The following is a 22,284-nucleotide window of genomic DNA, read 5'->3' as shown; positions in this document are numbered from 1 at the left end:
AGTAACAATTTTATCGTTAAAAAAGCACATAAAATAATTACTACTGAGTGCTATGGGAATAGAAGGCTCAATCGAGCTGTGGCTCTCTGTCAGCCTGGCTACAGTGCTGAAAAGAAATCTTGCATTATTCTTATTCTCATCTATTAATGAAGAGTAGTAGGCTGCTCTCGCTTTACGCAGTGCTTTCTTATATTCATTGAGAGTAATATGCCAAATTAAACAAGATTCTTCAAGTTTAGTGGAACGCCATATCCTTTCAAGTTGTCTAGACTTTTGCTTTATTTTGCGGGTTTCGGCATTATGCCATGGAGCTAATCTATGTTGTTTTATTTTCTTCTTTTTCAAAGGAGCAACAGAGTCTAATTTTATTCGCAGCGCATCAGTAGCACTATCAACAACATGATCAATTTGGGGTGGTGTACATTTTGTATAAGTTTCCTCCCCTCCATGCAGACATGCTATCGAGTTAAGTATTGGTGGAATCTCTTCCTTAAATTTGGCTATAGCACTAACAGATAGGTTTCTGCTGCAAGAGCTTTTGACTAATGCTTTGTCTCGTAATAGTACTTCAAAAGTTACTAAGAAATGGTTGGATAAAGCAGGATTATGCAGTTCGACTAATAGTTGCTCAATTTCAATACCATAAGTCAGAACAAGGTCGAGAGTGTGATTATAGCAGTGGGTTGGTTTATTTACACTCTGACAGAAACCAACAGAATCTAATATAGAGTTAAATGCAACAGTAAGGCTATTTTTATCATCGTCAACATGAATATTAAAGTCACCTACGATAATTACTTTATCTGTTTTAAGAACCAAAGTTGATAAAAACTCAGAGAATTCTGATAAGAATTCTGAATAAGGACCTGGTGCACGATACACTGTAACAAATAAGATTGGCTGCAAAGTTTTCCAGGTCGGATGCGTAAGACTAAAAACGAGGCTTTCAAAGGAGGTATAATTTAATTTTGGTTTAGTATTGATAAGTAAACTTGAGTCAAAGATTGCTGCAACTCCACCTCCTCGGCCCGTGCCTCGAGCAATATGAGTGTTGATATGGCTGGGTGGAATGGCCTCATTTATGCTGACATATTCTTCATGTCTCAACCAAGTTTCAGTGAGACAGCATATATCAATATCATAATCTGATATTAAATCATTTACCAATATTGCTTTAGATGCTAGAGATCTTATGTTTAAGAGACCACATTTAATCTTCCTGTTTTGTTGCACTGTAGTAGTTGTTACATTTACTTTTATTAGGTTATTATGTATGATGACACCTCTATTAGGTTTTACCTTAAATTGTCCTTGGGCAGACACACACACCGCTAATATTGGGTATTTTATTGGGTTCGGGATTCCTATGGATGACTGCCTAGGAGAGAGCGCAGAGAAGCGTGTAAGACTGCGATTCCGCCTCCTGGTCTCAACTCCAGTCATGGATTAAGTCCACAAAGCCCTGAAATGTTTGCCGAAATGAGATCTGCACCATCCAAAGTAGGATGAATGCCGTCTCTCTTAATCAGACCAGGTTTTCCCCAGAAGGCTGTCCAATTATTTACGAAGCCCACATTGTTTGCTGGGCACCACCAAGACAACCAGCGCTGAAATGATGACATGCGGCTATACATGTCAGTCATCATTGATCAGATTGGGGAGGGGACCAGAGAAGATTACGGTGTCCGACATTGTTTTAGCATAACTACACACCGACTCCACATTAAGTTTGGTGCATTCTGATTGGCGTAAACGAACATCATTACCACCGACGTGAATAACAATCCTACTGTATTTACATTTATTTTTAGCCAGCAGTTTAAGATGCGCCTCAACGTCGCCCGCTCTGGTCCCCGGAATGCATGTGACTGTGGAGGCTTCGGTCTCTAAATTCACGTGTCTCATAATAGAGCTACCAATAACCAGAGTTGGCTTCTCAGCGGGTGTCTCGCTGAGTGGGGAATATCTGTTAGATGTGAACGGGTGTTATGCCCCTTCTGAACAGTCACCCAGTCTCCCTGCTGCTCGGGAGTTGCCGTAGGACGGCTAAGAGGAGCTACCTTATACTACCTATAATACTATATTAAACAGTATTTCTCCAAAACATTATAATTCTTATTGATTAATGCTTACCCTATTTACCAAAATTCTAAATTCTTGCTAGTTATTACTGTGATAACTTTAATGAAAGCCTTTTCAAATCTTTGGTTTTTTCCCTCTTAAAGAGATGTGATGTGACCAGAAAACAAAACAGCTGGCTTGTGCCCTTGAGCACACCCTTCACATGTGGTTTGAGATTGAATAAAGATTTAGCTAATCTCATTTCAAAGCATGAGCAAGACAGAAGCCACTTGTCACACCAATTGACTTACTCATTTACTTTTCAAATGATGCTCTGAAAAACATAATAAAAGGAGCATCCAAATCCAAAGGATGCTACTTTTTTTCCTTTTGGATTTGTCAAGTTTGTGTACAATATGAGTGGGTTTGACCTTTAGTGATACCTGTTGTTTCTTTCTTCTGCTCTCCTCTCCCCAGCTGTTATTGGTTCAGGCAGTCAGACCAGACCGACTGCAGAGTACTATGTCAGCGTTTGCCACCCAGGCCCTGGGTAAGTGTTTCATTGTAGGGCTTTTTACTTTTAAATCTTTTCAATCAATGTGCTTAAGTGGGCTGGAGCTGAGCTGAGTTGTACTTCCAAGGACTGCGAAAATGTATTTATTATTCACAACATCATCGTGCTACACCCAACTGCTCGAGAAATGGGTCCGATCTTCATTGATAATTTAAAAGGTTTCTTTTTGTTTCCTCTTTTACTGTAACTTGCCCAGACCCTAGATATGAGTATCACATCAATGAATACACACATTTGACCTGGCACACATTTTAAGTGTGCATATGTTGAGATAAACAAACAGACACACACACTGAAGCTCTGCTGATGCTTCACTTTTCAAGGTTCTACTGCCCTCACACTCAACTCAAGCAAAAATACCACAAGGTTTATTCTGGATCTATACACTTCACAATTATGTTTTCAACCCATGTTCCTTTCTTCTCTATTTGTATTTCATCCCTTCATCCCTTCATCCCTTCATCCCTGTATATGACTGCCACTGTCCTTGAGTAATTGCCACATACCCAAAAGAACACACACACACACACACACACACACACACACACACACACACACACACACACACACACACACACACACACACACACACACACACACACACACACACACACACACACACACACACACACACTAAGACACCCATATTATGTTGCGAGAGAGTTTATTGTGCTTAATGAGCCCATTCATTCAGTCCAGATAATCCTAATGATGGGTTGGATTCTGTCTGCACTATCTGGGATGCTGCTAATTGATGTCAGGTGAAACTAATATGCAGGTTATAATGTATGTGTGTGTAACTCATTTTCAGTTGTGCTGTGAGACATGTTAATTGACTTCTGAGGCTTTTAGTTTAATTGGTTCTTCTCTCGTTTGCTATGTAGGATATTTGGGTTGTGGCAAAAAAAGCAGGTTCATTCATCTGTGCATAAATATGTCAGTCTTTTTTTTAATCTTCTTTTTTTCATTTTCCAGGCAATTTTGCTGGCAAGTAAAACGAAATAACACATTTCTCAGAACTTTCTATTCTCATTACATGAAGAAAAATGTATCAAATCAAACCACATGGGAGGCGTTTACAACACACAGTAACACACAGCCTCAGGACACGCTTCTGTAGCTTTTCTTGCCTTTGTCAGTTATTTAAAAAGCCTTACTTGGCGTGTTAACCGTAGGGAAATCTATTTGCTTTGGACATCAGCATCTTCTTCATAAGAATATGCATTGATGAATAAACAATAACTCAAGGCCAAACATTCCCTATTTTAATGAGACCCCCTCCCACTTCCTTCAATAGTTTTTGAACACTTTATGAGTATATGATCGTCTGGTTAGCAGTAAGAGAATTCTAATAGAGTTTGTAGGCTTAACAGGAACAATGTATATAATCATTGTTGCATTTGAACAAGACTGAGGGTCTGCTGTTCTTCTAAAAGTATTTTATTGTGAAGAACATTTGATATACATCCCTACTTTTTGCTTGTTTTGCAGATTTCAACCGCCTGCTATAATGTTCAGCAGCAGCTACATTCTTACACAAATCTACTGGCACCCGGCTTTAAACAGTTTGCATGTTTCCCATTAATCTAAACATGCATGTGCACGTGGCATAAACTGCAATTTGGGAAAACATTTAATAATTAAAATATTCAGTGACTACTCTACACAAAGTATGTGGACATCGAAATATTCACACAATATTCCTTATCGGAAGTCTGAACCAGATCAACTAGCTCCTTTCTAAGCGTAGGACCAGCAGCTGTAGTCTGAGTTGCCTTTGGATGTGTGAGCTTCTTACTCTAGCTCCTTCTAATCTCATTCTCACCAGTTGTACGTGCAATCTCATTCTTTTGGTCCCTACCCTAAGCCTATGACAATAGGTGAGGGTGGTAAACTAGATTGACTGGTAAATAAAAAAAAAACTATAATTGTCTGAACCAGCTGTAAGATTTGTGTTCTTATACTGTAATTCATTTCTCTAACAACGACAAAAGAGATAGAAATACAGTCCTGGGATGACAGTGAGGTACTGTGTGTCAGGATCTAATGCTGGATAGCTTTAAAAAACAATGATGAGCTGGAGTGTTGCTGGACTCAGAGCAGCTTTAGGGTATTCATACGTGCATAACAAATAAGATGATATGACCCTGGTGCTGCCTACACTACCAATGAGACCGGGAAAATAAGTGAACATGTCAAGTTGACTTCATCCATCACACACCCATATTTGAAAATGTTTGTTTATAGGACATTAAGAGAGCACTTTGTTAAAAAGAACAACGTGTTTGCCAAACAGTAGAAGGGAGAAGATAAAGACAGAGAGAAAGAGAGCACCAGAATACCTTGGCTGCCTTGTTTCCTACTGATAGCAAAAAGCTCTATTGACAGAAACTCAGCATCAGCTGTTGTGCAGCTGACACTTCGTGCTAATAATAATACTGGGGAGTGGAGGGGCCCACTCCAGCCTTTGTGCGTGCCTATCTGTATATCTGTGTTGATGGGGATCCATTACATCCATCTCTCCGTCTTTAAAGGTGTTTTTTTTATTTGCACCACATTGACTATGTCAGTTAATTCCTTCTTGTTTTATCGTGATTCATTTTCTTAAAACTATCTGCACTGTTGAAAAGCTCAAACTTACAGTATTTAGATTTAGGATACTGGCTAACTCCTGGCCAAATGAAGCTGTAAGATTCATTGTCAAATATATGCAAAGTAAAACGATCGCGCTCCATCCTTTTGTGCGTCCCACTTTGTTTGTCTAAGTGTCTGTGATGTACGTATATGCACTCCTGAGTTTGTGGGTGTCGACAGCCGGCCTTTCTGACGCTCATATTCTTTGAAAGTGTGCGTCTGTGTGTACATTCAAGCTAATTCCCTGAGAGCACACGTGTCACTCTTCATGTTCCTTTGTGGGCAGTTGTAATAAAAAACAAACACACTATCCTGATTAAGAGATAGTCCTCACACTCCTTGAACACCCAGTGAACCCCTTGATGAAGGTGTAGTGTGTACAAGTTATGTGGGTGAGAGCGTGTGTCTGAATGACAGAGAGACAGACAGATTACATAAAGAACAGGAGAGCAGACGCTTTTGTGTGTATGTGTATGTGTTGTTGGCAGTAAATCAGTATGCTAATGAGGCACGGTCTGTAATCCTCTTATAGCTAATCTCGCTCAATCCCCCCAGTCCAGGCCTGGGCACTGTTCATGCACACAGGCATGCCTGGGTGAACACAGCCACACACACACACACACACACACACACACACACACACACACACACACACACACACACACACACACACACACACACACACACACACACACACACACACACACACACACACACACACACACACACACACACACACACTCACACTCACACTCACACTCACACTCACACTCACACTCACACTCACACTCACACACTCACTTGCTTGCTCTCTGTACTTTTCAAAAATACAAACCCTCTTTCAAATATCCTCAAAAAAAGCATCTCTCTCTGTCCTTCAGTTATTGTCCTTATCAATCATAATGACAATAGGACATTGTTTTGTTTTTACAATGAATCTGAATGTATGCTCATTATTTCATAGCTATGCAGTCAGTGTTTCCTCCACTAAACAGTGTTTGAACCACAGGGAGGATGTAGCACGGCCTTTTTAGAGGCTCCTCTTTGCCGTTATGTGTGTAATAAAATCCAAGGTGAACGTTCCTACTCTCAGACAGAGGATGCTGGTCTGCAGCACAAATACTGATCACCTTCCCATGTCAAATGTGCTTGTGCACGTATTTCTGCATGCGCACATTCTTTATATGCTCCCTTCTTTTGTAGTCAGACATCAAAAGTAATGTGGTCAGATAACTCTTTTGCTCAGAGTTGCCATGGTGATGTATATCAAAAGGTCGCTCTGAGATGTTCTCTAGCAAGACCTTTTGTGCGTGCAAGTATGTATACTTCAAGTGAAGCAGACTTCATTTGGCAAGAGAAAACTAAAGTGTGTGTGTGTGAAAAAGATATCCACTGATGTGTGAATAACGTCATAGAGGAATTTCTAAGACAGCCACTCGCACTGTGTGAGGCTGTGCCACTGCTTGTGTGTCACTATTAGCCCATGTCTGACTCATAACATTACAGCAGGATTAGAGCCTAATGCTCAGTGAGAAAAACGCACAAATGCAGACACACACTGAGGCACATAGAGAAAGACCCTGGCTCCTCGACACCAGGAGGCTGACAAGGTATTCTTCTGCTATGTGTGATGAATACTGCTGCATAACTAGCACTCAGTATGCACAGCACATCTCGCTCCTAATCTCTCTCACTCTGTCTCTTCCTCCTGTGCCCTCTCTCTTTCTTTCTCCATCAACGCCTCTCTTCTTTTTCTTTTCATTTTTTTTCTACCTCCCTTCCCCATCAACCTCCTTTAGGCACTGTCTACCTCTCCCTGTTCATGCCCTCCCTTTGTCTCCCTGTCATCGTTTTCTGCTTGATTTGTCTACCCATGGTCTCTTTTCCCATCTACCCTCCCCAAAAGCCCCTTTCACTGCTCTTTTTCTCCTTATATATATCCATTCCTGGTAAACCCTCTCCGTGCAGAACTTCCAGTTTTGAGCAGCATAACAACTTTAAATGTAATGTTGAAACACTCTTCACATATATGTATTTCACACCCTTCATGCTCCTCTTATCCCCCTCTCCTTGTCTCTGCAGGTATGAAGGAGCTCTCCCCCCCTCCTCTGAACCTCCGCCGCCTCTACGCTGAGACATTAGAATTGGAGCCTGTGTTGATCACCATCTCTCCAGGGGCAGACCCGTCCCAGGAGCTCGCAGAACTGGCAGTTGAAACCGTGGGCAGGGAAAACTATCATGAGGTATTATCATCAAGTGTTATGACATTTTCTGACTTGTCCCCCTTCACTGTCTTCAGAAAGCATAACAAATACATACAAGAGCCATGCCAATGCTTATCATGATATGTTCCTTTATTACAGTTGTATTTCTAAGAATTATAGCTCATCCTTCAGTTTTGAATATCCATGTCAAAACTTGTCCACCTAATTGCGGTTTGTCTCATTTGCAACCTTTAAAATGTGCTTTTTTGGTGTCTGTTAAATATATTTGTCTCAGTATGCAACCTTCCTACAATCAACTTAAAGCTTGAGCACTCAAATACATTTGACAATATACCGCAGCGAATCTGAGTCTTATCCAAGAATATCCAATTGACAGTTAAACAACAGGTATACAACTACAACCATGTATATTTGAAAGCGATTCCATATACAGCAGGACCCGAGGGACGTACATGCCGCGTTTCTCTCACATGGGCACTGCGTATATCATTGCTCAAACTCAAATTGGTTACATATAAATATAAATCAGACTTAATTATGAATTACCAGCCTCGATGTGGGAACTCTATTAATATAAATCCCACTGGGAATTCCGCTTTGCAGGTATTTCATCGTTCGTCCCACTGAGACGAGAGAAATCATTTCAAATATTGAATCAGATTATCTGCCCCCGAATTGTTGATGTAGAATCAAATGTTCCTTCCCACTGCTTGTTTCCCCCCCCCCCCCTACCTCCCCCACTGTCTCTGTGTGTCTAGATCTCCATGGGTCAGGGCCAGGCTGATGTGGCCTTAGCGACGCTCAGAGAAAGTTCCCGAAATGGAGAATGGCTTTGCCTGAAAAACCTTCACCTCGTCACTTCATGGCTACCGCTCCTGGAAAAAGTAAGTGCTCTGTGTCTGAGATCCTGTGTGTGGTAAGCCTATTACTGTTGGATATACACTATTACAACATAAATATGTGTAGGGGTTCGTCATTTGGGTTTTCTCTGTAGTGCTTTTTGTTTGAGGGTGGTTGTGTGTAATATTCTGTGTACCTCTAAATATTAGATACACCTGAGATGTATCCTTATTGATCAATTGAAGGAGAGACGGATGAAATAGACAGTGAAACCCCACATGTTATATATATATACTTGTGGATATATATGTTTAGGTATGGATGTGTGCCTGTCAACTGAAGCTTTGCATTAAGGAGCAGTGCTTTGACATTTACTGTAAATAGATATAATACCGCAGTCACATGTGTGCAAAGCGAAGAGTGCAACAGGAGGCTTGGGTAGGGAAAGACAAATCACAAAAGATAGACATGTAGTTCGATTACATGATGCAATGATCCAGCTGTGATGGGACTATATTCAAATAATACGAAAATAATAAGATGAGATGTACTTTATTGATCCATTGAAACCATTCTACAATTGTAACATCTCAAAATAGAAATAAAACAGCATTAGAGAATAGAAAATATACTAGTTGACCATGAAAATAGAAAATCTATAAACTATCTTAATAAATAAAACACAATCGAAGGGCCAATTTTCAGTAAACACTATATAAAGCAGGACTTTATTTATATTAAGTGTGCATATTCATCATAACTTCTAAAGTGAATCACGCTCCTCTTCACATCACCTCAAGGCCACAGTTCCTGGTAGGTAGAGTTTGGGTTTAGGGTCCGGTAAGATCAGTTGAAAAGGCCTGGAGGGTGTTGTGCACCTAAAGTGTGTTCCTAACGTCATGCTGCTTGTCTGTGTTTTATATTACGATATTGCAACACAAAAACACAAGTACACATTCTGTTGGCTGTCCAAATGTCCATATCTTAGATCTTCTCTCCTCTAACTGCACAAACACAATTGCCTTTGCTTGTCTGACCGTATGAGTCTCTCTGCTGTTTGTTTGTGTGTGTGTGTGTGTGTGTGTGTGTGTGTGTGTGTATGTGTGAGTTTGTTTTTCTGTGTCTAAGGGCACATATGCATGTACAGTATATGAGTGTGTTTGCTTTGCAGTGCATCGCCGTGTGTGTCATCCGTAGGGCTCATGTTACTCATCCTGTATGCTGTTATCATTGTGTACTGTATATGTGCTTGTATGTCACATTACATTGGGTGTGTTATAATGATGTGTGTCTTCCACTTTATCTGTGTTGATGTGTGTCTGTGTGGTTCACCTGCGGTTCTTTTTAGTGCGGTATCACTGCAGCAGGTCATATCTCACTTTGCAGCATAGCTGTTAGCAGCAGTGATTGGCCTGTGTGTCTGCCCTCAGCTGTGTGTGTGTGTGTGTGTGTGTGTGTGTGTGTGTGTGTGTGTGTGTGTGTGTGTGTGTGTGTGTGTGTGTGTGTGTGTGTGTGTGTGTGTGTGTGTGTGTGTGTGTGTGTGTGTGTGTGTGTGTGTGTGTGTGTGGTGTGTGTGTGTGTGTGTGTGTGTGTGTGTGTGTGTGTGTGTGTGTGTGTGTGTGTGTGTGTGTGTGTGTGTGTGTGTGTGTGTGTGTGTGTGTGTGTGTGTGTGTGTGTGAATGTATGTGCGTGCCTCGGGTTAGCTTGAGGTCCCTCCTGTCCAGAAATGTTGCCGCTGCCGGTGTGACCCAAAGCATAGCTTAGTACCTCTCCTCCTCTACTTTTGTAATTCTCTCTTCAACTCGCCTCACCCCTCTCTCTTTTCTCCATTTGCCTCCACCTCAACATCCCAGCTATTTTCTTTCCTCACCAGTTTTTCTTATCACTCCTCTTTCCCCCTCTCATATTGTATAACTAAAACTCTCACTCCACCTGTTCCTTTCTTTGTCACTGTTTCAATGTCTCGCTTTTTGCCCAACAACCGATGAGGTTGTGGTCTCGGCAGCAGAGCTTGAAATGAAAACCTGACGCAACAAGGGGATCGAGGGAGGCAGTATGCATAGGAAAAGAAAGAACGAAGACATAGTGGATGTTAAAGGAGGGATGTAGTGTAAGAGGATCTGAGCCTCAGCTTGCAGGTGGAAATTCGACTAATCCAGTGCTTTGTTTTAGTTTTAGTTTTTGTATCTGCCTCTCTTTCTGTGTTTCTGTCCATCTGCTGAGTCTTACTCTATCTAAATGTAGTTCCTTAATTTTCCCGCTTCTTTCTTGCCATCTGTCTCTCCGGTCCTATCCCTCCAAAACCCAGTTGGTCATTTCGAGAGAGGAGAAGGAGGGGAGGAGACACAGCAAAAGGGGAGCGTGTCAGTGTTCATAATTGAAGTTGGCGGTCCAGATGTCCTCTCATCCCTGTCTACTCAAATTCTGCCACTTGTCTCATTTTTATCATCATCCACTTCATCCATCTATGTATCTATCGCTCTAAATGTCTCTCAGCCTGCCAGTCACAATGTAATGACATTAAAAACAGATAGAACTGGATTGTAATAAATAAATCACATCTATTGTCATCTGATTTTCATCACTGGTCAAATGATTGTGATAGGATTGTTTTAGGAGAAACTGAATTGAATGATTCCTATCTCTACTGTGGAGATGCAACTTTCGTCATCAGAAATGACTGGAAATGAAGCCTGTTGAGGTTTTCTATTGACAGCATAAAAGTGTTGTGTCTTTCACACACTGTGCATCTGAACAATACAAACATACATTATCAAAAGAAAGGTTGGGATGTGATGGCTTTTTTTCATTTGTAAATATTTTCTCAAGATATCTTCACTTGCTCTGGTGAAATTCTGCTTGACAACACATGGGACACACACACACGCAGATACAAAACACACACACACACACACACACACACACACACACACACACACACACACACACATACACGCATATACTGTGCATACTCAATGACAGAAGGAGGAATGTTCTTAGAAGGATGTCACTTCTTGTGTTCTTTGAGTTTCTGTGATCATGTGTGCTTGCAGGTTTCAAATGATGCAGAAACACATTGATTACAATTGTGAGTGTGAGTGTGTGAGAGAACCCAATCAGATGACACAAGACCCTAAGGTGCCAGAATGCTATTTTTAACCACAAGCCTTTGAGAAAGAAGGAAAGAGAGAAGGAAGGAATGTAAGAAGAGAAATGAGGAGAGAGAGCTAGCAACATGGGGAGGGGGGAGGGGTTAATGAAGGTTGAATGGCAACCAAACTATTATTTTGAGTTGGGAGCCTGTGTGATAAAGTGTATGGAAAATGTGTGCATTCAAAGGCTCAAGTCTTGTATAATTGTATTTATAAATATATGCGTTGTATGTTGCGAGAAATAGTACATGAGTGTTTGCATATGTGTGTGAGGCTGGGCATGAGTGTATAAAAGGAGAACTTAGCTCAGAGTTGTTTCTACTGCCAGATAGCTCTGCACAGGTCGTCTGCTCTCCTGTGGTGATCTCTTAATTTCTAATGTGTCTGCTGTCCTTCCTCCACAGGAGCTAAATGTGCTACATCCCAAAGCAGGCTTCCGTCTCTGGCTGACAGCTGAAGTTCACCCCCGATTTCCTCCCATACTGCTGCAGTCCAGCCTCAAAATCACTTATGAGGTAAACACACACACACACACACACACACACATGTATTCAGGCATAGAAACAAATGCCGGAATACTACAATATCGTATGATCAAGCCCGCCTTAACCTGCCATCAGGCCCTGGGGCTGATATGTTTTATTTTATTTTTAATTGGCTCATGATAGGCCCCCGATCTCTGTAGGCCCCTGGGCTTCAGCCCAGGTCAGCCCTGCGTATGATGAAGTTTAGCGTTATTTAGCATTGACGTAACTGGTCTTAACCCAAACATGCTCCCACATGTTTGCAGGAACACTTAGCACTAATGCTCACTACAATGTTTTATTCACATACAGTGTCATTTTCCCAAATACAGGCTGTGTGTCTCTGAATCTCTACAGAAGGCAGTCATATTTGTCAGAGCCCTGGTGTGTAAAGTTAACAGGCTAATGCATACTCAGAAGAGTGTAGGATGTGTGGAAAGGTCATGCTACAGACGCGATGCAGCCGTATATACTGTACATTTGCAAGGAGCAGAGGCCTACAGCTTGTGTGGTAGTGATGCGTGTTTTAGTGCTAAGTCTGATGGGAGTCATGCTCAAGGGGTTAGCTGCTTCGGCAGCCAAGCATGCTACACAAAGGCCCCAGCCCCTCCCTCCCTCCCTCCCTCCCTCCTCTCTATCTGTCTGATTTTCCTTTTTTCTCTCATCTCACTCTTTCATCGGTATACTTATTGACATTCTTTAAAATTCTGACCTGAGCACATTCCCAAAGTCGCTGTCATTTATAATGTCTTAACTGTAGGACAAGAAAGTGTTTTCTAAACCAACGATACACTGTAGATAAACGGATAATATGGATGTTTTTGTGTGTCAGTGTCATTGTATCTGTGTTGGAAAGCCTGCTGACTGTTACTCCAGCGCCCTCTGTTGGCGGCACGTGTAATTCTAACTATTAAGCACATGGAGCGCAGCTGTTAGGAGAAAGGGAGAGAAGCACGTCATGTCGATGGAGCGCAGCCTGGAGCTTCAGTGGCAACTTAGTGTGTGTGAGCTTTGTGCGTCTCTGACCAACAACCACACACATATACATAAGCTACACCTGCTCCAAGGCTGTAATACTGTGACTGTTGTGTTGATATCTTCAGTAAAAGGAATTAACCGCTATCAAGACTCCTGTGTTCTTACCGACACCCCAAGGCGTTCGTCATTCCGAGTGGAACTTTCATTATACAGTCCTTCCCTAATTCCCTATTTTTCATTGGTCCTTCGAGCCGGAAGAGACGTTTTCCTTGGATTCCATGATGCAGCCTATTTTCACATACGGTGAAGCCTCATCAGAATCTACACGTCCTAAGCGGCTAGTTCATCCTCCTCCTTACTTCAGTGACTACGAAGTGAGTTATGTCAGCCAAAGGCAAGCCACTACAACTCCTAGTTATCAACACACAGCACAGTATGCAGTCGGTCCAGAAGAGGACAACCTGAGTGATCCAGGACTTCATCCCTCAGCAGTATCTGCTCAGTCATCACGGTCCTGCAGCCCTTTAAATCAGGCCAGATGGAACTTCACCTTAGATGGATGGACTCTTTCCGCTAATGGAGCTCAGGAGCTTGATCATCATCTGCAGGATGATCATCCTATAGGAGCTAGTGGGCACCGGAGCTACCCAACCCCTCAATCTGATCCTTCGCCCTATCATCGACCTTGGGAACCATCTTTAACTCCTCATTCCCTACACAGTGTAGACTCAAGACATTATGCGCAGTCAGGCAGTGTCCCTACTGTTACTCCCTATGCAGTCAGGCCAGAGACAGGAAGGAGCCAGTCTCTGCAGTACGACCAAACCCAGTACAGAGATCTACCCCAAGGTCATCAGAGGTCATACACCTTGACCCCTCAAGCCCATAGTGTCTACTCAAAGGATACTGTGATGCTTGACACACTGGATAAGATGATGGGTGAATTACGGCTTTTAAAGGAGCAAACACTAGCAGCTTCAGTAAGTCAACCTACAGCTAACCATGTGCCTTATCCTCATTCTAGTCCTATAACCATGGGTCACTATGACCAAAAGCCTCTCCAGCAGAGTCAGCCATCCACCTATACCTACCCCAGGTATCCAACTCATTCACTCCAGCCCCACAACCAAAGAGTATACTATGACCACCAGCCATATGTTGCAGCACAAGAAAGAACCTACAGGGGTCTTCAGTGGAGTCTCACCCTTGTTGCTGATTGGAGCTGACCAGCCTCACCTCATAAGCCCAGTGGAACCTGTGCGTTTCGGACCACCTGGAGGTCCAGCTGCAATCCATACACGGCTTGGATGGACACTTCAAGGGCCGGCACAGATTCTTCAGTCCCAGTTACAGCCTCACCAATACCTTTTTACATACCTCAGCCCACTTGTAGTCGAGTTGCAGCGCAACGTGGAGAAGCTATGGCAAGTTGACACCCTGCCTTACAGGTCTGAGAAGGAAGTGACCAGGTCTAAGGAAGACCAGGAAGCCGTTAACCTACTGGAGGCTAAGACAAAGCAACTAAACGTGAATGGAGTGCTTCGGTATGCAACACTTATGCTAAGGAGAAAGGAAGCACCACAACTCCAGGCATCCAAGGAAGCAGTAATGCCAAGATCCAGACCTCTGCTAAAGACCCAGAAAAGGCAGCTGCCTACAACGCAGAAATCCAGAAACTTGTAACCTCCGGTGCTGTAGTAAAACTACCAGCCAAAGCTGTCTCTCAGAGCAAGGAAGTTTGGTTCATACCACATCACATGGTCCATCACAATGGGAAGAATAGAATAGTGTTCAACTGCTCCTTCCGCTACAAGGGACTTAACCTCAACGATTGTCTTCTACCTGGTCCTGCCTTGAGTGCCTCCATTGTTGGTGTGCTGCTGCGCTTCAGGGAACACACAGTCACTATCAGTGGAGACATCAAGGGGATGTTTCATCAGGTCCGTCTCCTGCCTGAAGACAAACCCCTCCTGAGGTTCCTGTGGCGGGACATGAGGAGAGAAGAACCACCTGACATCTACGAGTGGCAAGTACTTCCCTTTGGAACCTCGTGCAGTCTGTGTTGTGCCTCATTTGCTCTTAACCAACATGTCATCCTGCACAGTGAACCTGGAGAAGATGTAAGATTTTCAATCGAACGTTGCTTTTACGTGGATAACTGCCTGCAAAGTGTTCCTTCAGTCGGTGAGGCCCAGCAGTTAGTCAACAAGCTACAAGAGCTTCTGGCATCAGTAGGATTTGACCTCCGTCAATGGGCTTGCAACAGGTCAGAGGTCATCAGCCATCTCCCACCAGAGGTACGCTCGGAAAAGCTGGAGCTTTGGCTGTCACATGACAATGTTGGTGCACATGAGTCAACGCTGGGACTGAGCTGGCACTGTGACACGGACACCCTCGGTTTTAAGAACAGAGTCCTTAACCATGGACTACCTACAATGAGGATCATCTACCGAACTCTGGCAAGTCAGTATGACCCACTCGGCTTCATAATCCCCTTCACTACCAGAGCCAAGATCATAGTACAGCGGCTCTGGGACAAGCCCAGAGATTGGGATGATCCCCAGCTACCTGAAGATCTGCTGCTGCAGTGGAATACCTGGGAGGAGGAGTTGGAACACCTGCCAGAAATAGCATTACCCAGATGCTATACACCAGAGAACATGGACAGACAAGAGATGCTAAGAGAAGTACACATCTTTCAGAGTGAGCCTACGGCTCCGTGGCCTACTTACGATCAGTGGATCCCCATGGGGAGGTACACGTATCTTTCATCATGGCCAGGTCACGTGTGGCACCAACAAAGCAGCTCTCTATCCCCCGGCTAGAACTGTGCGCAGCTCTCACTGGCGCCCAGCTGAAGAAGCTACTCTCCTGCAGAGTTGACACTCAAGGTGGAGGAAGTCACCCTTTGGTCCGATTCAACTACAGTACTCAACTTGCTTCAATCCACATCCTGCCACTTCAAAGTCTTCGTCGGAACCAGGATCTCAGAAATCCAAGACATCACAGACTGTAAAGCCTGGCGATACGTGGACTCAGCCTGTAACCCAGCCGATGACATTACCAGAGGCAAGACGCTAATGGCGCGTTTCCACTGCAGGCCTCGCTCGGCCTCGTCCGGTTTGGTTAGGCCTTATTAGGCCCGGCTCACTTTAATGCTGCGCTTCCATTACAGTTTCGGAACTGGGGCAGTTACTATAGTAACGCAGTGTAGGCGGAGCCGTGACGTCATCTTCAATGAGAGCCCCAGAAAAACAACACAGCCGTTAGCTCTTAGCACTCAGAGCTCACAGCTCCTCATATCTGTTCAGAAACTAGACAAAAGTTAAACAAGTACAAACCACAGACTGCCTGTGTCATGGCAAATACAGTCGCTGGTTTATTTATCTCTGTATAGGCCGTTGTTGTGAGTGTGGACGGTCGGAGCATATATAACGTTAGCTTAGCCAAGCTACATTTAGAAAACACGCATTTTAAAAAGGGTTTTTCGCCTGCCGTCTGTCTGCAGACTTGTCAAAGCATTAATTCATGGTTTTTACTAACCGGTATCAGTATGTTGTTACTTCGGCATCATTTTGAAACGTGTATTGCAATTAAATCACGGTCAAATATGTTCATCTTGTTGTAGTTGTAGCCCCCTTGCCAGCGATTCTCTCTCTAGTTTAGCATACTCAGCCCGACTCAGCCTGGTTGTTCCTGGCCCTAGAACCACGATTTAGTCGGGCCAGAAAAAAGGTGAAAAAGTAGCCCCGGGCCAAAACTAGGCCAAGTGGAAACGCAACCAAAAACGGGCCCCGCACGGCTCGGCACGCTTAAAGCAAGCTACCCGCTGCAGTGGAAACGCGCCATAAGAGAGTTAGCAAACCCAAACAGGTGGAGCCAGGGGCCAGCATTTCTACTCCTGCCTCCAGACGAGTGGCCTTCCTACCCGTCGTCAAACACCACAGATCAAATGCAGGAGGTTACAGAGTTAAAGCGTTTTTCCATATGTGCTATGGCCATCTCCCAACCAAGGGCATCGACTCCAGATGTCACACCGTTCCGTACTTGGAGTGATCTAGTGGAGGCCAAAGCCAAGGAACTTCACGGACGGCCAGGCTTGGTGACTCATCGTCAACTGACTCCCCTACAGCAGAGATGTACACCAGGGCAGAGCAGAATGTTCTTAAACAAGTTCAGCTGGACAGCTTCACAGACAAATACCATTTACTGAAGTCTGGCAAGCCTATCCCTTCTAGCAGTCGTCTCCTATGCCTCGTGCCTCAGTATGACATAGACGGCGACCTTATCAGAGTTGGAGGCAGACTCCGGCAGGCAGAGGACCTTGATCCGACAGTTATGCACCCAGTTGTACTTAACCCCAGCCATTCGTTCACCAAGCTCCTCATTCAACATGTTGATGCTCTTCTCTGTCACCCTGGACCTGAGAGAGTGTTTGCCGAGCTTCACCGCACAGTATGGATCCTGCGTGGACGAGAGGCTGTTAGGCGGCACCAGCACAGCTGTACCGAATGCCGTAGATGGAAGGCAAAACCTGCTTCCCAACAAATGGCTGACCTACCCGTGACCCGCCTCAGGCTATTCAAGCCTGCCTTTTACTCAACTGGCATGGATTGCTTTGGCCCCTTTCTGATCAAAGTGGGACGACGCAATGAGAAACGGTGGGGTATTGTGTTCAAGTGCCTCACCACAAGGGCAGTTCACATTGACCTACTTACCTCTGTCGATACAGACTCCTTTTTAATGGCCTTCAGAAGGTTCATTGCCAGACGCGGAAGGCCATCAGAAGTCTACTCCGACAACGGAACCAATTTCAAAGGTGGAGAAAGGGAGCTCAGGGAAGCATTCGCCAATATGTGTCCAGAGCTCCAGCAGCAACTGGCGAAGCAACGGGTCAGTTTTCGCTTTAACCCACCAGCAGCACCACACTTCGGAGACGTGTTGGAACGAGAAATTCGCTCCATCAAGACTGCTCTGTACACTACCATTGGCTCTGAAAAGTTGAGTGGCGAAGTGCTCATGACAGTTCTTACTGAAGTTGAGAGCATCCTAAATGCAAAACCCTTAGGGTATGTTTCTTCCGACGTAGCTGATGTTGATCCTGTGACCCCTAACTTCCTGCTCATGGGTCGAGCTGACAGCTCCCTGCCCCAGGTGGTATATCCTGCATCAGAACTGCTAGGGCGGCGAAGATGGAGACATTCACAGATATTGGTTGATCATTTCTGGTCTGCCTTCGTGAGACATTATCTGCATAGCCTTCAAACTCGAGGCAAGTGGCAGAGACAAACAGAAGACATCAAAGTAGGAGCGGTTGTACTGCTTGTCGACCCACAGCTTCCACGAGCATTATGGCAGATTGGGCAAGTGACCAGAATATTTCCTGGGCCAGATGGTCACATCAGAACAGCAGAAATGAAGATACAGGACAAAACCTACACCCGGCCTATAGTTCGTCTTATTGTCCTCCAAGAGATCCATGATGAGGACAACAAGGGACCAGATCCCTCATCTGAGTAGTTAGCCTTTCCATGGAAGCCAATTTGCAGCGCAAATTGGGGGGCGGCAATGTTGGAAAGCCTGCTGACTGTTACTCCAGCGCCCTCTGTTGGCGGCACGCGCAATTGTAACTATTAAGCACATGGAGCGCAGCTGTTAAGAGAAAGGGAGAGAAGCACGTCATGTCGACGGAGCGCAGCCTGGACCTTCAGTGGCAACTTAGTGTGTGTGAGCTTTGTGCGTCTCTGACCAACAACCACACACATAAACTACACCTGCTCCAAGGCTGTAATACTGTGACTGTTGTGTTGATATTTTCAGTAAAAGGAATTAACCGCTATCAAGACTCCTGTGTTCTTACCGACACCCCAAGGCGTTCATCATTTGAGTGGAACTTTCATTCCCTAATTCCCTATTTTTCAATCTGGATTGTACAGAGCTGATATAAACAAAGTGAAAAATGTTCTAACACAGTGACTACAACTTCTCCATCAAAAACCTAAATACCTTACTCCAAACTCAATTCCACTTTGCACATTAGTCTTGGCTTACAGACTAAACCAGCATCTCAGAGAGCAGATATTGAAAGTTTGAATTGGCAGTGAAGATACTAGGGCTGTGCATCTTCACTGGTCTCACGATTCGATTACGATTATCCTGTCAACGATTCGATTCAATTCGATATCCCGATGCATCACGATTCATACCAATGCGTTGCATCCTCAATTTTCTATATTACTGCACATGGCTTATTTTTCATCAATGCATACATGCAGTAAATACATATGAACTCTCTTTTTATTATTTAGAAAGTGCTTCAGAAAACAATAACATAAATGTCTTGACATTAATTTATAAACCAAAATAAATGAATTGTATAGGTCTAGCCTCCCTATATCTGTGTGTGAAGTTGTTCCATCCTCAAAAACAAAACAATAATGCTTCTGCAGTCGAGCTGCAGCTTCTAGCAACGGTCTTCTCTTAAAAAAGGACACTGAATGTCCTGAATGTGGCATCACACACAGGACTTGAGTCTGAACGCCTGAACACAGCAGACAACAGGAGTATTTACAATAGCATATACAAACAAAAATACTGCATGTGGGTGCACACTTACATTCTCTGTCTTACTGTTACATAAATCCCATGAATGTATGAGATTAAGTTAGCTTCATTATATCTCAGTGATTAAGTGAATAATAAAGTTTCTATCGGGTCACTATCAGCCTGTCACTCATTATTTTCAGGGAGGGGGCGGGGTTTGGAGGAACGGAGAGGAGACGGTGATCGAGGAAGCTTTTTTCCTCCTGCCTTCAGAAAGTTTACACACGTATATATCATCTGAAAATAGCAAGAGGACATTCATACTCTGCAATCCAAGACTTAATTAAATCCACCAAAAACCTGACATGATTGTAACGCGATTATGTTTGAAAAACATAGATCCCTGTGCCGCAGCGACACGGAGTGATTCAGAGCGGGTCCTTCTGTTGTTGGTTCTGGACTGGTGGTGTTGTGTTGGTGGATAAAGCAGACTGCTCCGTGTTTTGTGTTGCTGTGCCGCTGTCACGTCTGTTCCCTGATCTCTGCGTCACCGACCGATTTGCTATTATTAAACGTTATAGTAAAGCCGCGGCCGGAAAATCAGGAAGCAACGTTACTACGCTATAACCGACTATCTTCCGTCACTGCATCGATACCGAATCGTCCACATCCGCATCGCAATGCATCGTAGAAACGATTATTTTCAACACCCCTAGAAGATACAAAGATCCTGAAAGAACAAAGTCCATTTGAAAATTAAAATGGAAGAAAAGGGTTATTTAATTGATTGTTTTGTTTAAGTGTCTAAAAGCAGAGTTGACTTATTACCTTATTAAGGGTGAATAAAAGCATGATCTGATCAGGGATCCATGTAGAAAAACTCTTGCTGCAGTTTAGCAGAGAATCAAATTCCAACTGACACGATGTAAAACCTAAAAAAGTAAGCATCTTGCTCAAACGCGCAATCTGCTGAAGTTGGTAACATATCTCATGTTTTTGTTGTATTAGTTGTTCTTGTGAAATGTAGTGCACATACATTAGGCTGTGTATGTTATCAGAGCCAACAGATGGATGAGCCAAATGTTCAGCAAAGCTGTTAATGTGTGAACTGATGTCAATGTATGCTCATTGTTTCAATTCTAAAAAGAGCATAATGTTGCCGGAGGAACCACATGTACAGTGAACTGTTCAGAGATACAGTATGGGCTGATGAACTGTACTAACTAAAGTACAGTATAACACAGGAACACACTGGGTGGCCAAGGCTGCTGGGTATCCAACACTGAAGTAACAATATGTTTTCAATGTATTCTTAGACTCCTGTTTTAATTCACAGAGACACAAATGGGCTACAAATTGCTTGAACAAAAGGTAGTTGCAAATGTCAAATGTTTCCTGGTCCTACAAAGTAAGTTTGAGCTGGAATTATCACCTGACACGTTGAGTTGCATTTACATCTTTGTTTTGGTCTTGCCAGTCGCACATATTTGATGAATAATTTGGGAATCGTAGCCTTTAGGCATGTCAGTATAACACACTACCAATTATTCACAATAATACAAGCTCACATGTAATCAAAACATATCGTTTTTTCCACACGTAAACATTTCACCGACACACGGAAAAATCTGAATCTTGATCTGTTATAGCTTCTTGGTCCAGGTAGTATCCCCTCCCGTTTGTTGGATGGACAATCTAATCTTGTCTTAAAGCTCCTAGTAAACAGAAGATCCCCGGTTCAAATCCCAGCAGAGCCTTTTTTGTGGTGCACAGACTTTCCATCATCATTTTATCATGCAGCATATAAGCCTGTCACACATGTTCAGTGTCACCCTTTGCCTTGCCATGCTTCTGTGCTATGGAAGGTTTATGTTTGGATCTTGGAATTTGTTCTTGCATAAAACATTTGAAAGTTGTGGGATATTCCATCATAATAAAACCCTTTACTTCTTCCCCTCCTTCCTCTACCCTTGTTGACCTGGTTCCTTTCCTGCCCGTCTATGTTCCTCCCTTTCTTTTGCCATTTCCAGGCTCCTCCCGGGTTGAAGAAAAATCTGCTGAGAACATATGAGTCCTGGACTCCGGAGCAGATCAGTAAAGGTTGGCTCTTCTCTCCTGCCCCTAAATAATTCTCTAAAGTCAGTTGTTTCAAATGTCCTGTTATTCAAAGGCAACCTTTTGAGTAATGCTATTATATAAATGTGTACACATGCCTCTGCTGTGTGCTTTAAGGAATGAAACAACTAGTTTCAGCTAATGATTTGGCCCTATGCTCTAAGAATGTGTGCTATGTAGTTATTCCAAGTAAAGAAATAGTTCACTGTTGTTTGTTTTATTTACTTTGCATATGTTATGCTAATTCATCCTGTGAACAGATCAATCCCAGCATGTTTGCACATTCTGGGACAGAAATTGAACAGCAGCATATGGGGCTCCAACACAGCCTTCAGAACAAGTCCACCGCAGAATGCTTGATTATCCTATGTCCTCTCTGTTGTTTTGTGTTTGATAAATAATTAAAGATTTCTGCCATGAAAGTCCATCAAACACTGACACTGATTGTGATTGCCTATTGTAGTTATTTCGGATGTGATAGGCTGATGACTGTTTGTGTGCAGGGGGCATCCTGGCCAGAGCTCAGTCTCTGTTCTGTCTGGCTTGGTTCCATGCTGTCTGCCAAGAGAGACGCAACTACATACCACAGGTAAAATAAACAAACACCCTAACATACACTCAAGCGGCCATAATAATAA

At 43.4% G+C, this 22,284-nt stretch overlaps 1 protein-coding gene across 1 annotated transcript in view; it reads left to right on the top strand.

The window, feature by feature from the left end:
- dync2h1 (dynein cytoplasmic 2 heavy chain 1) overlaps positions 1-22,284 on the top strand; it is a 131,098-nt gene that overhangs the window by 82,080 nt on the left and 26,734 nt on the right. The window contains exons 81-86 of the mRNA XM_071205203.1: positions 2,539-2,611; positions 7,352-7,512; positions 8,253-8,378; positions 11,891-12,001; positions 21,562-21,631; positions 22,150-22,235. Coding sequence (XP_071061304.1) covers positions 2,539-2,611; positions 7,352-7,512; positions 8,253-8,378; positions 11,891-12,001; positions 21,562-21,631; positions 22,150-22,235 — 627 coding nt within the window. The remainder of the gene's footprint in view (positions 1-2,538; positions 2,612-7,351; positions 7,513-8,252; positions 8,379-11,890; positions 12,002-21,561; positions 21,632-22,149; positions 22,236-22,284) is intronic.

Source organism: Pseudochaenichthys georgianus, chromosome 13 (assembly GCF_902827115.2).
Source record: "Pseudochaenichthys georgianus chromosome 13, fPseGeo1.2, whole genome shotgun sequence".
NCBI lineage: Eukaryota > Metazoa > Chordata > Actinopteri > Perciformes > Channichthyidae > Pseudochaenichthys > Pseudochaenichthys georgianus.
This window is presented reverse-complemented; position numbering and strand designations above follow the sequence as displayed.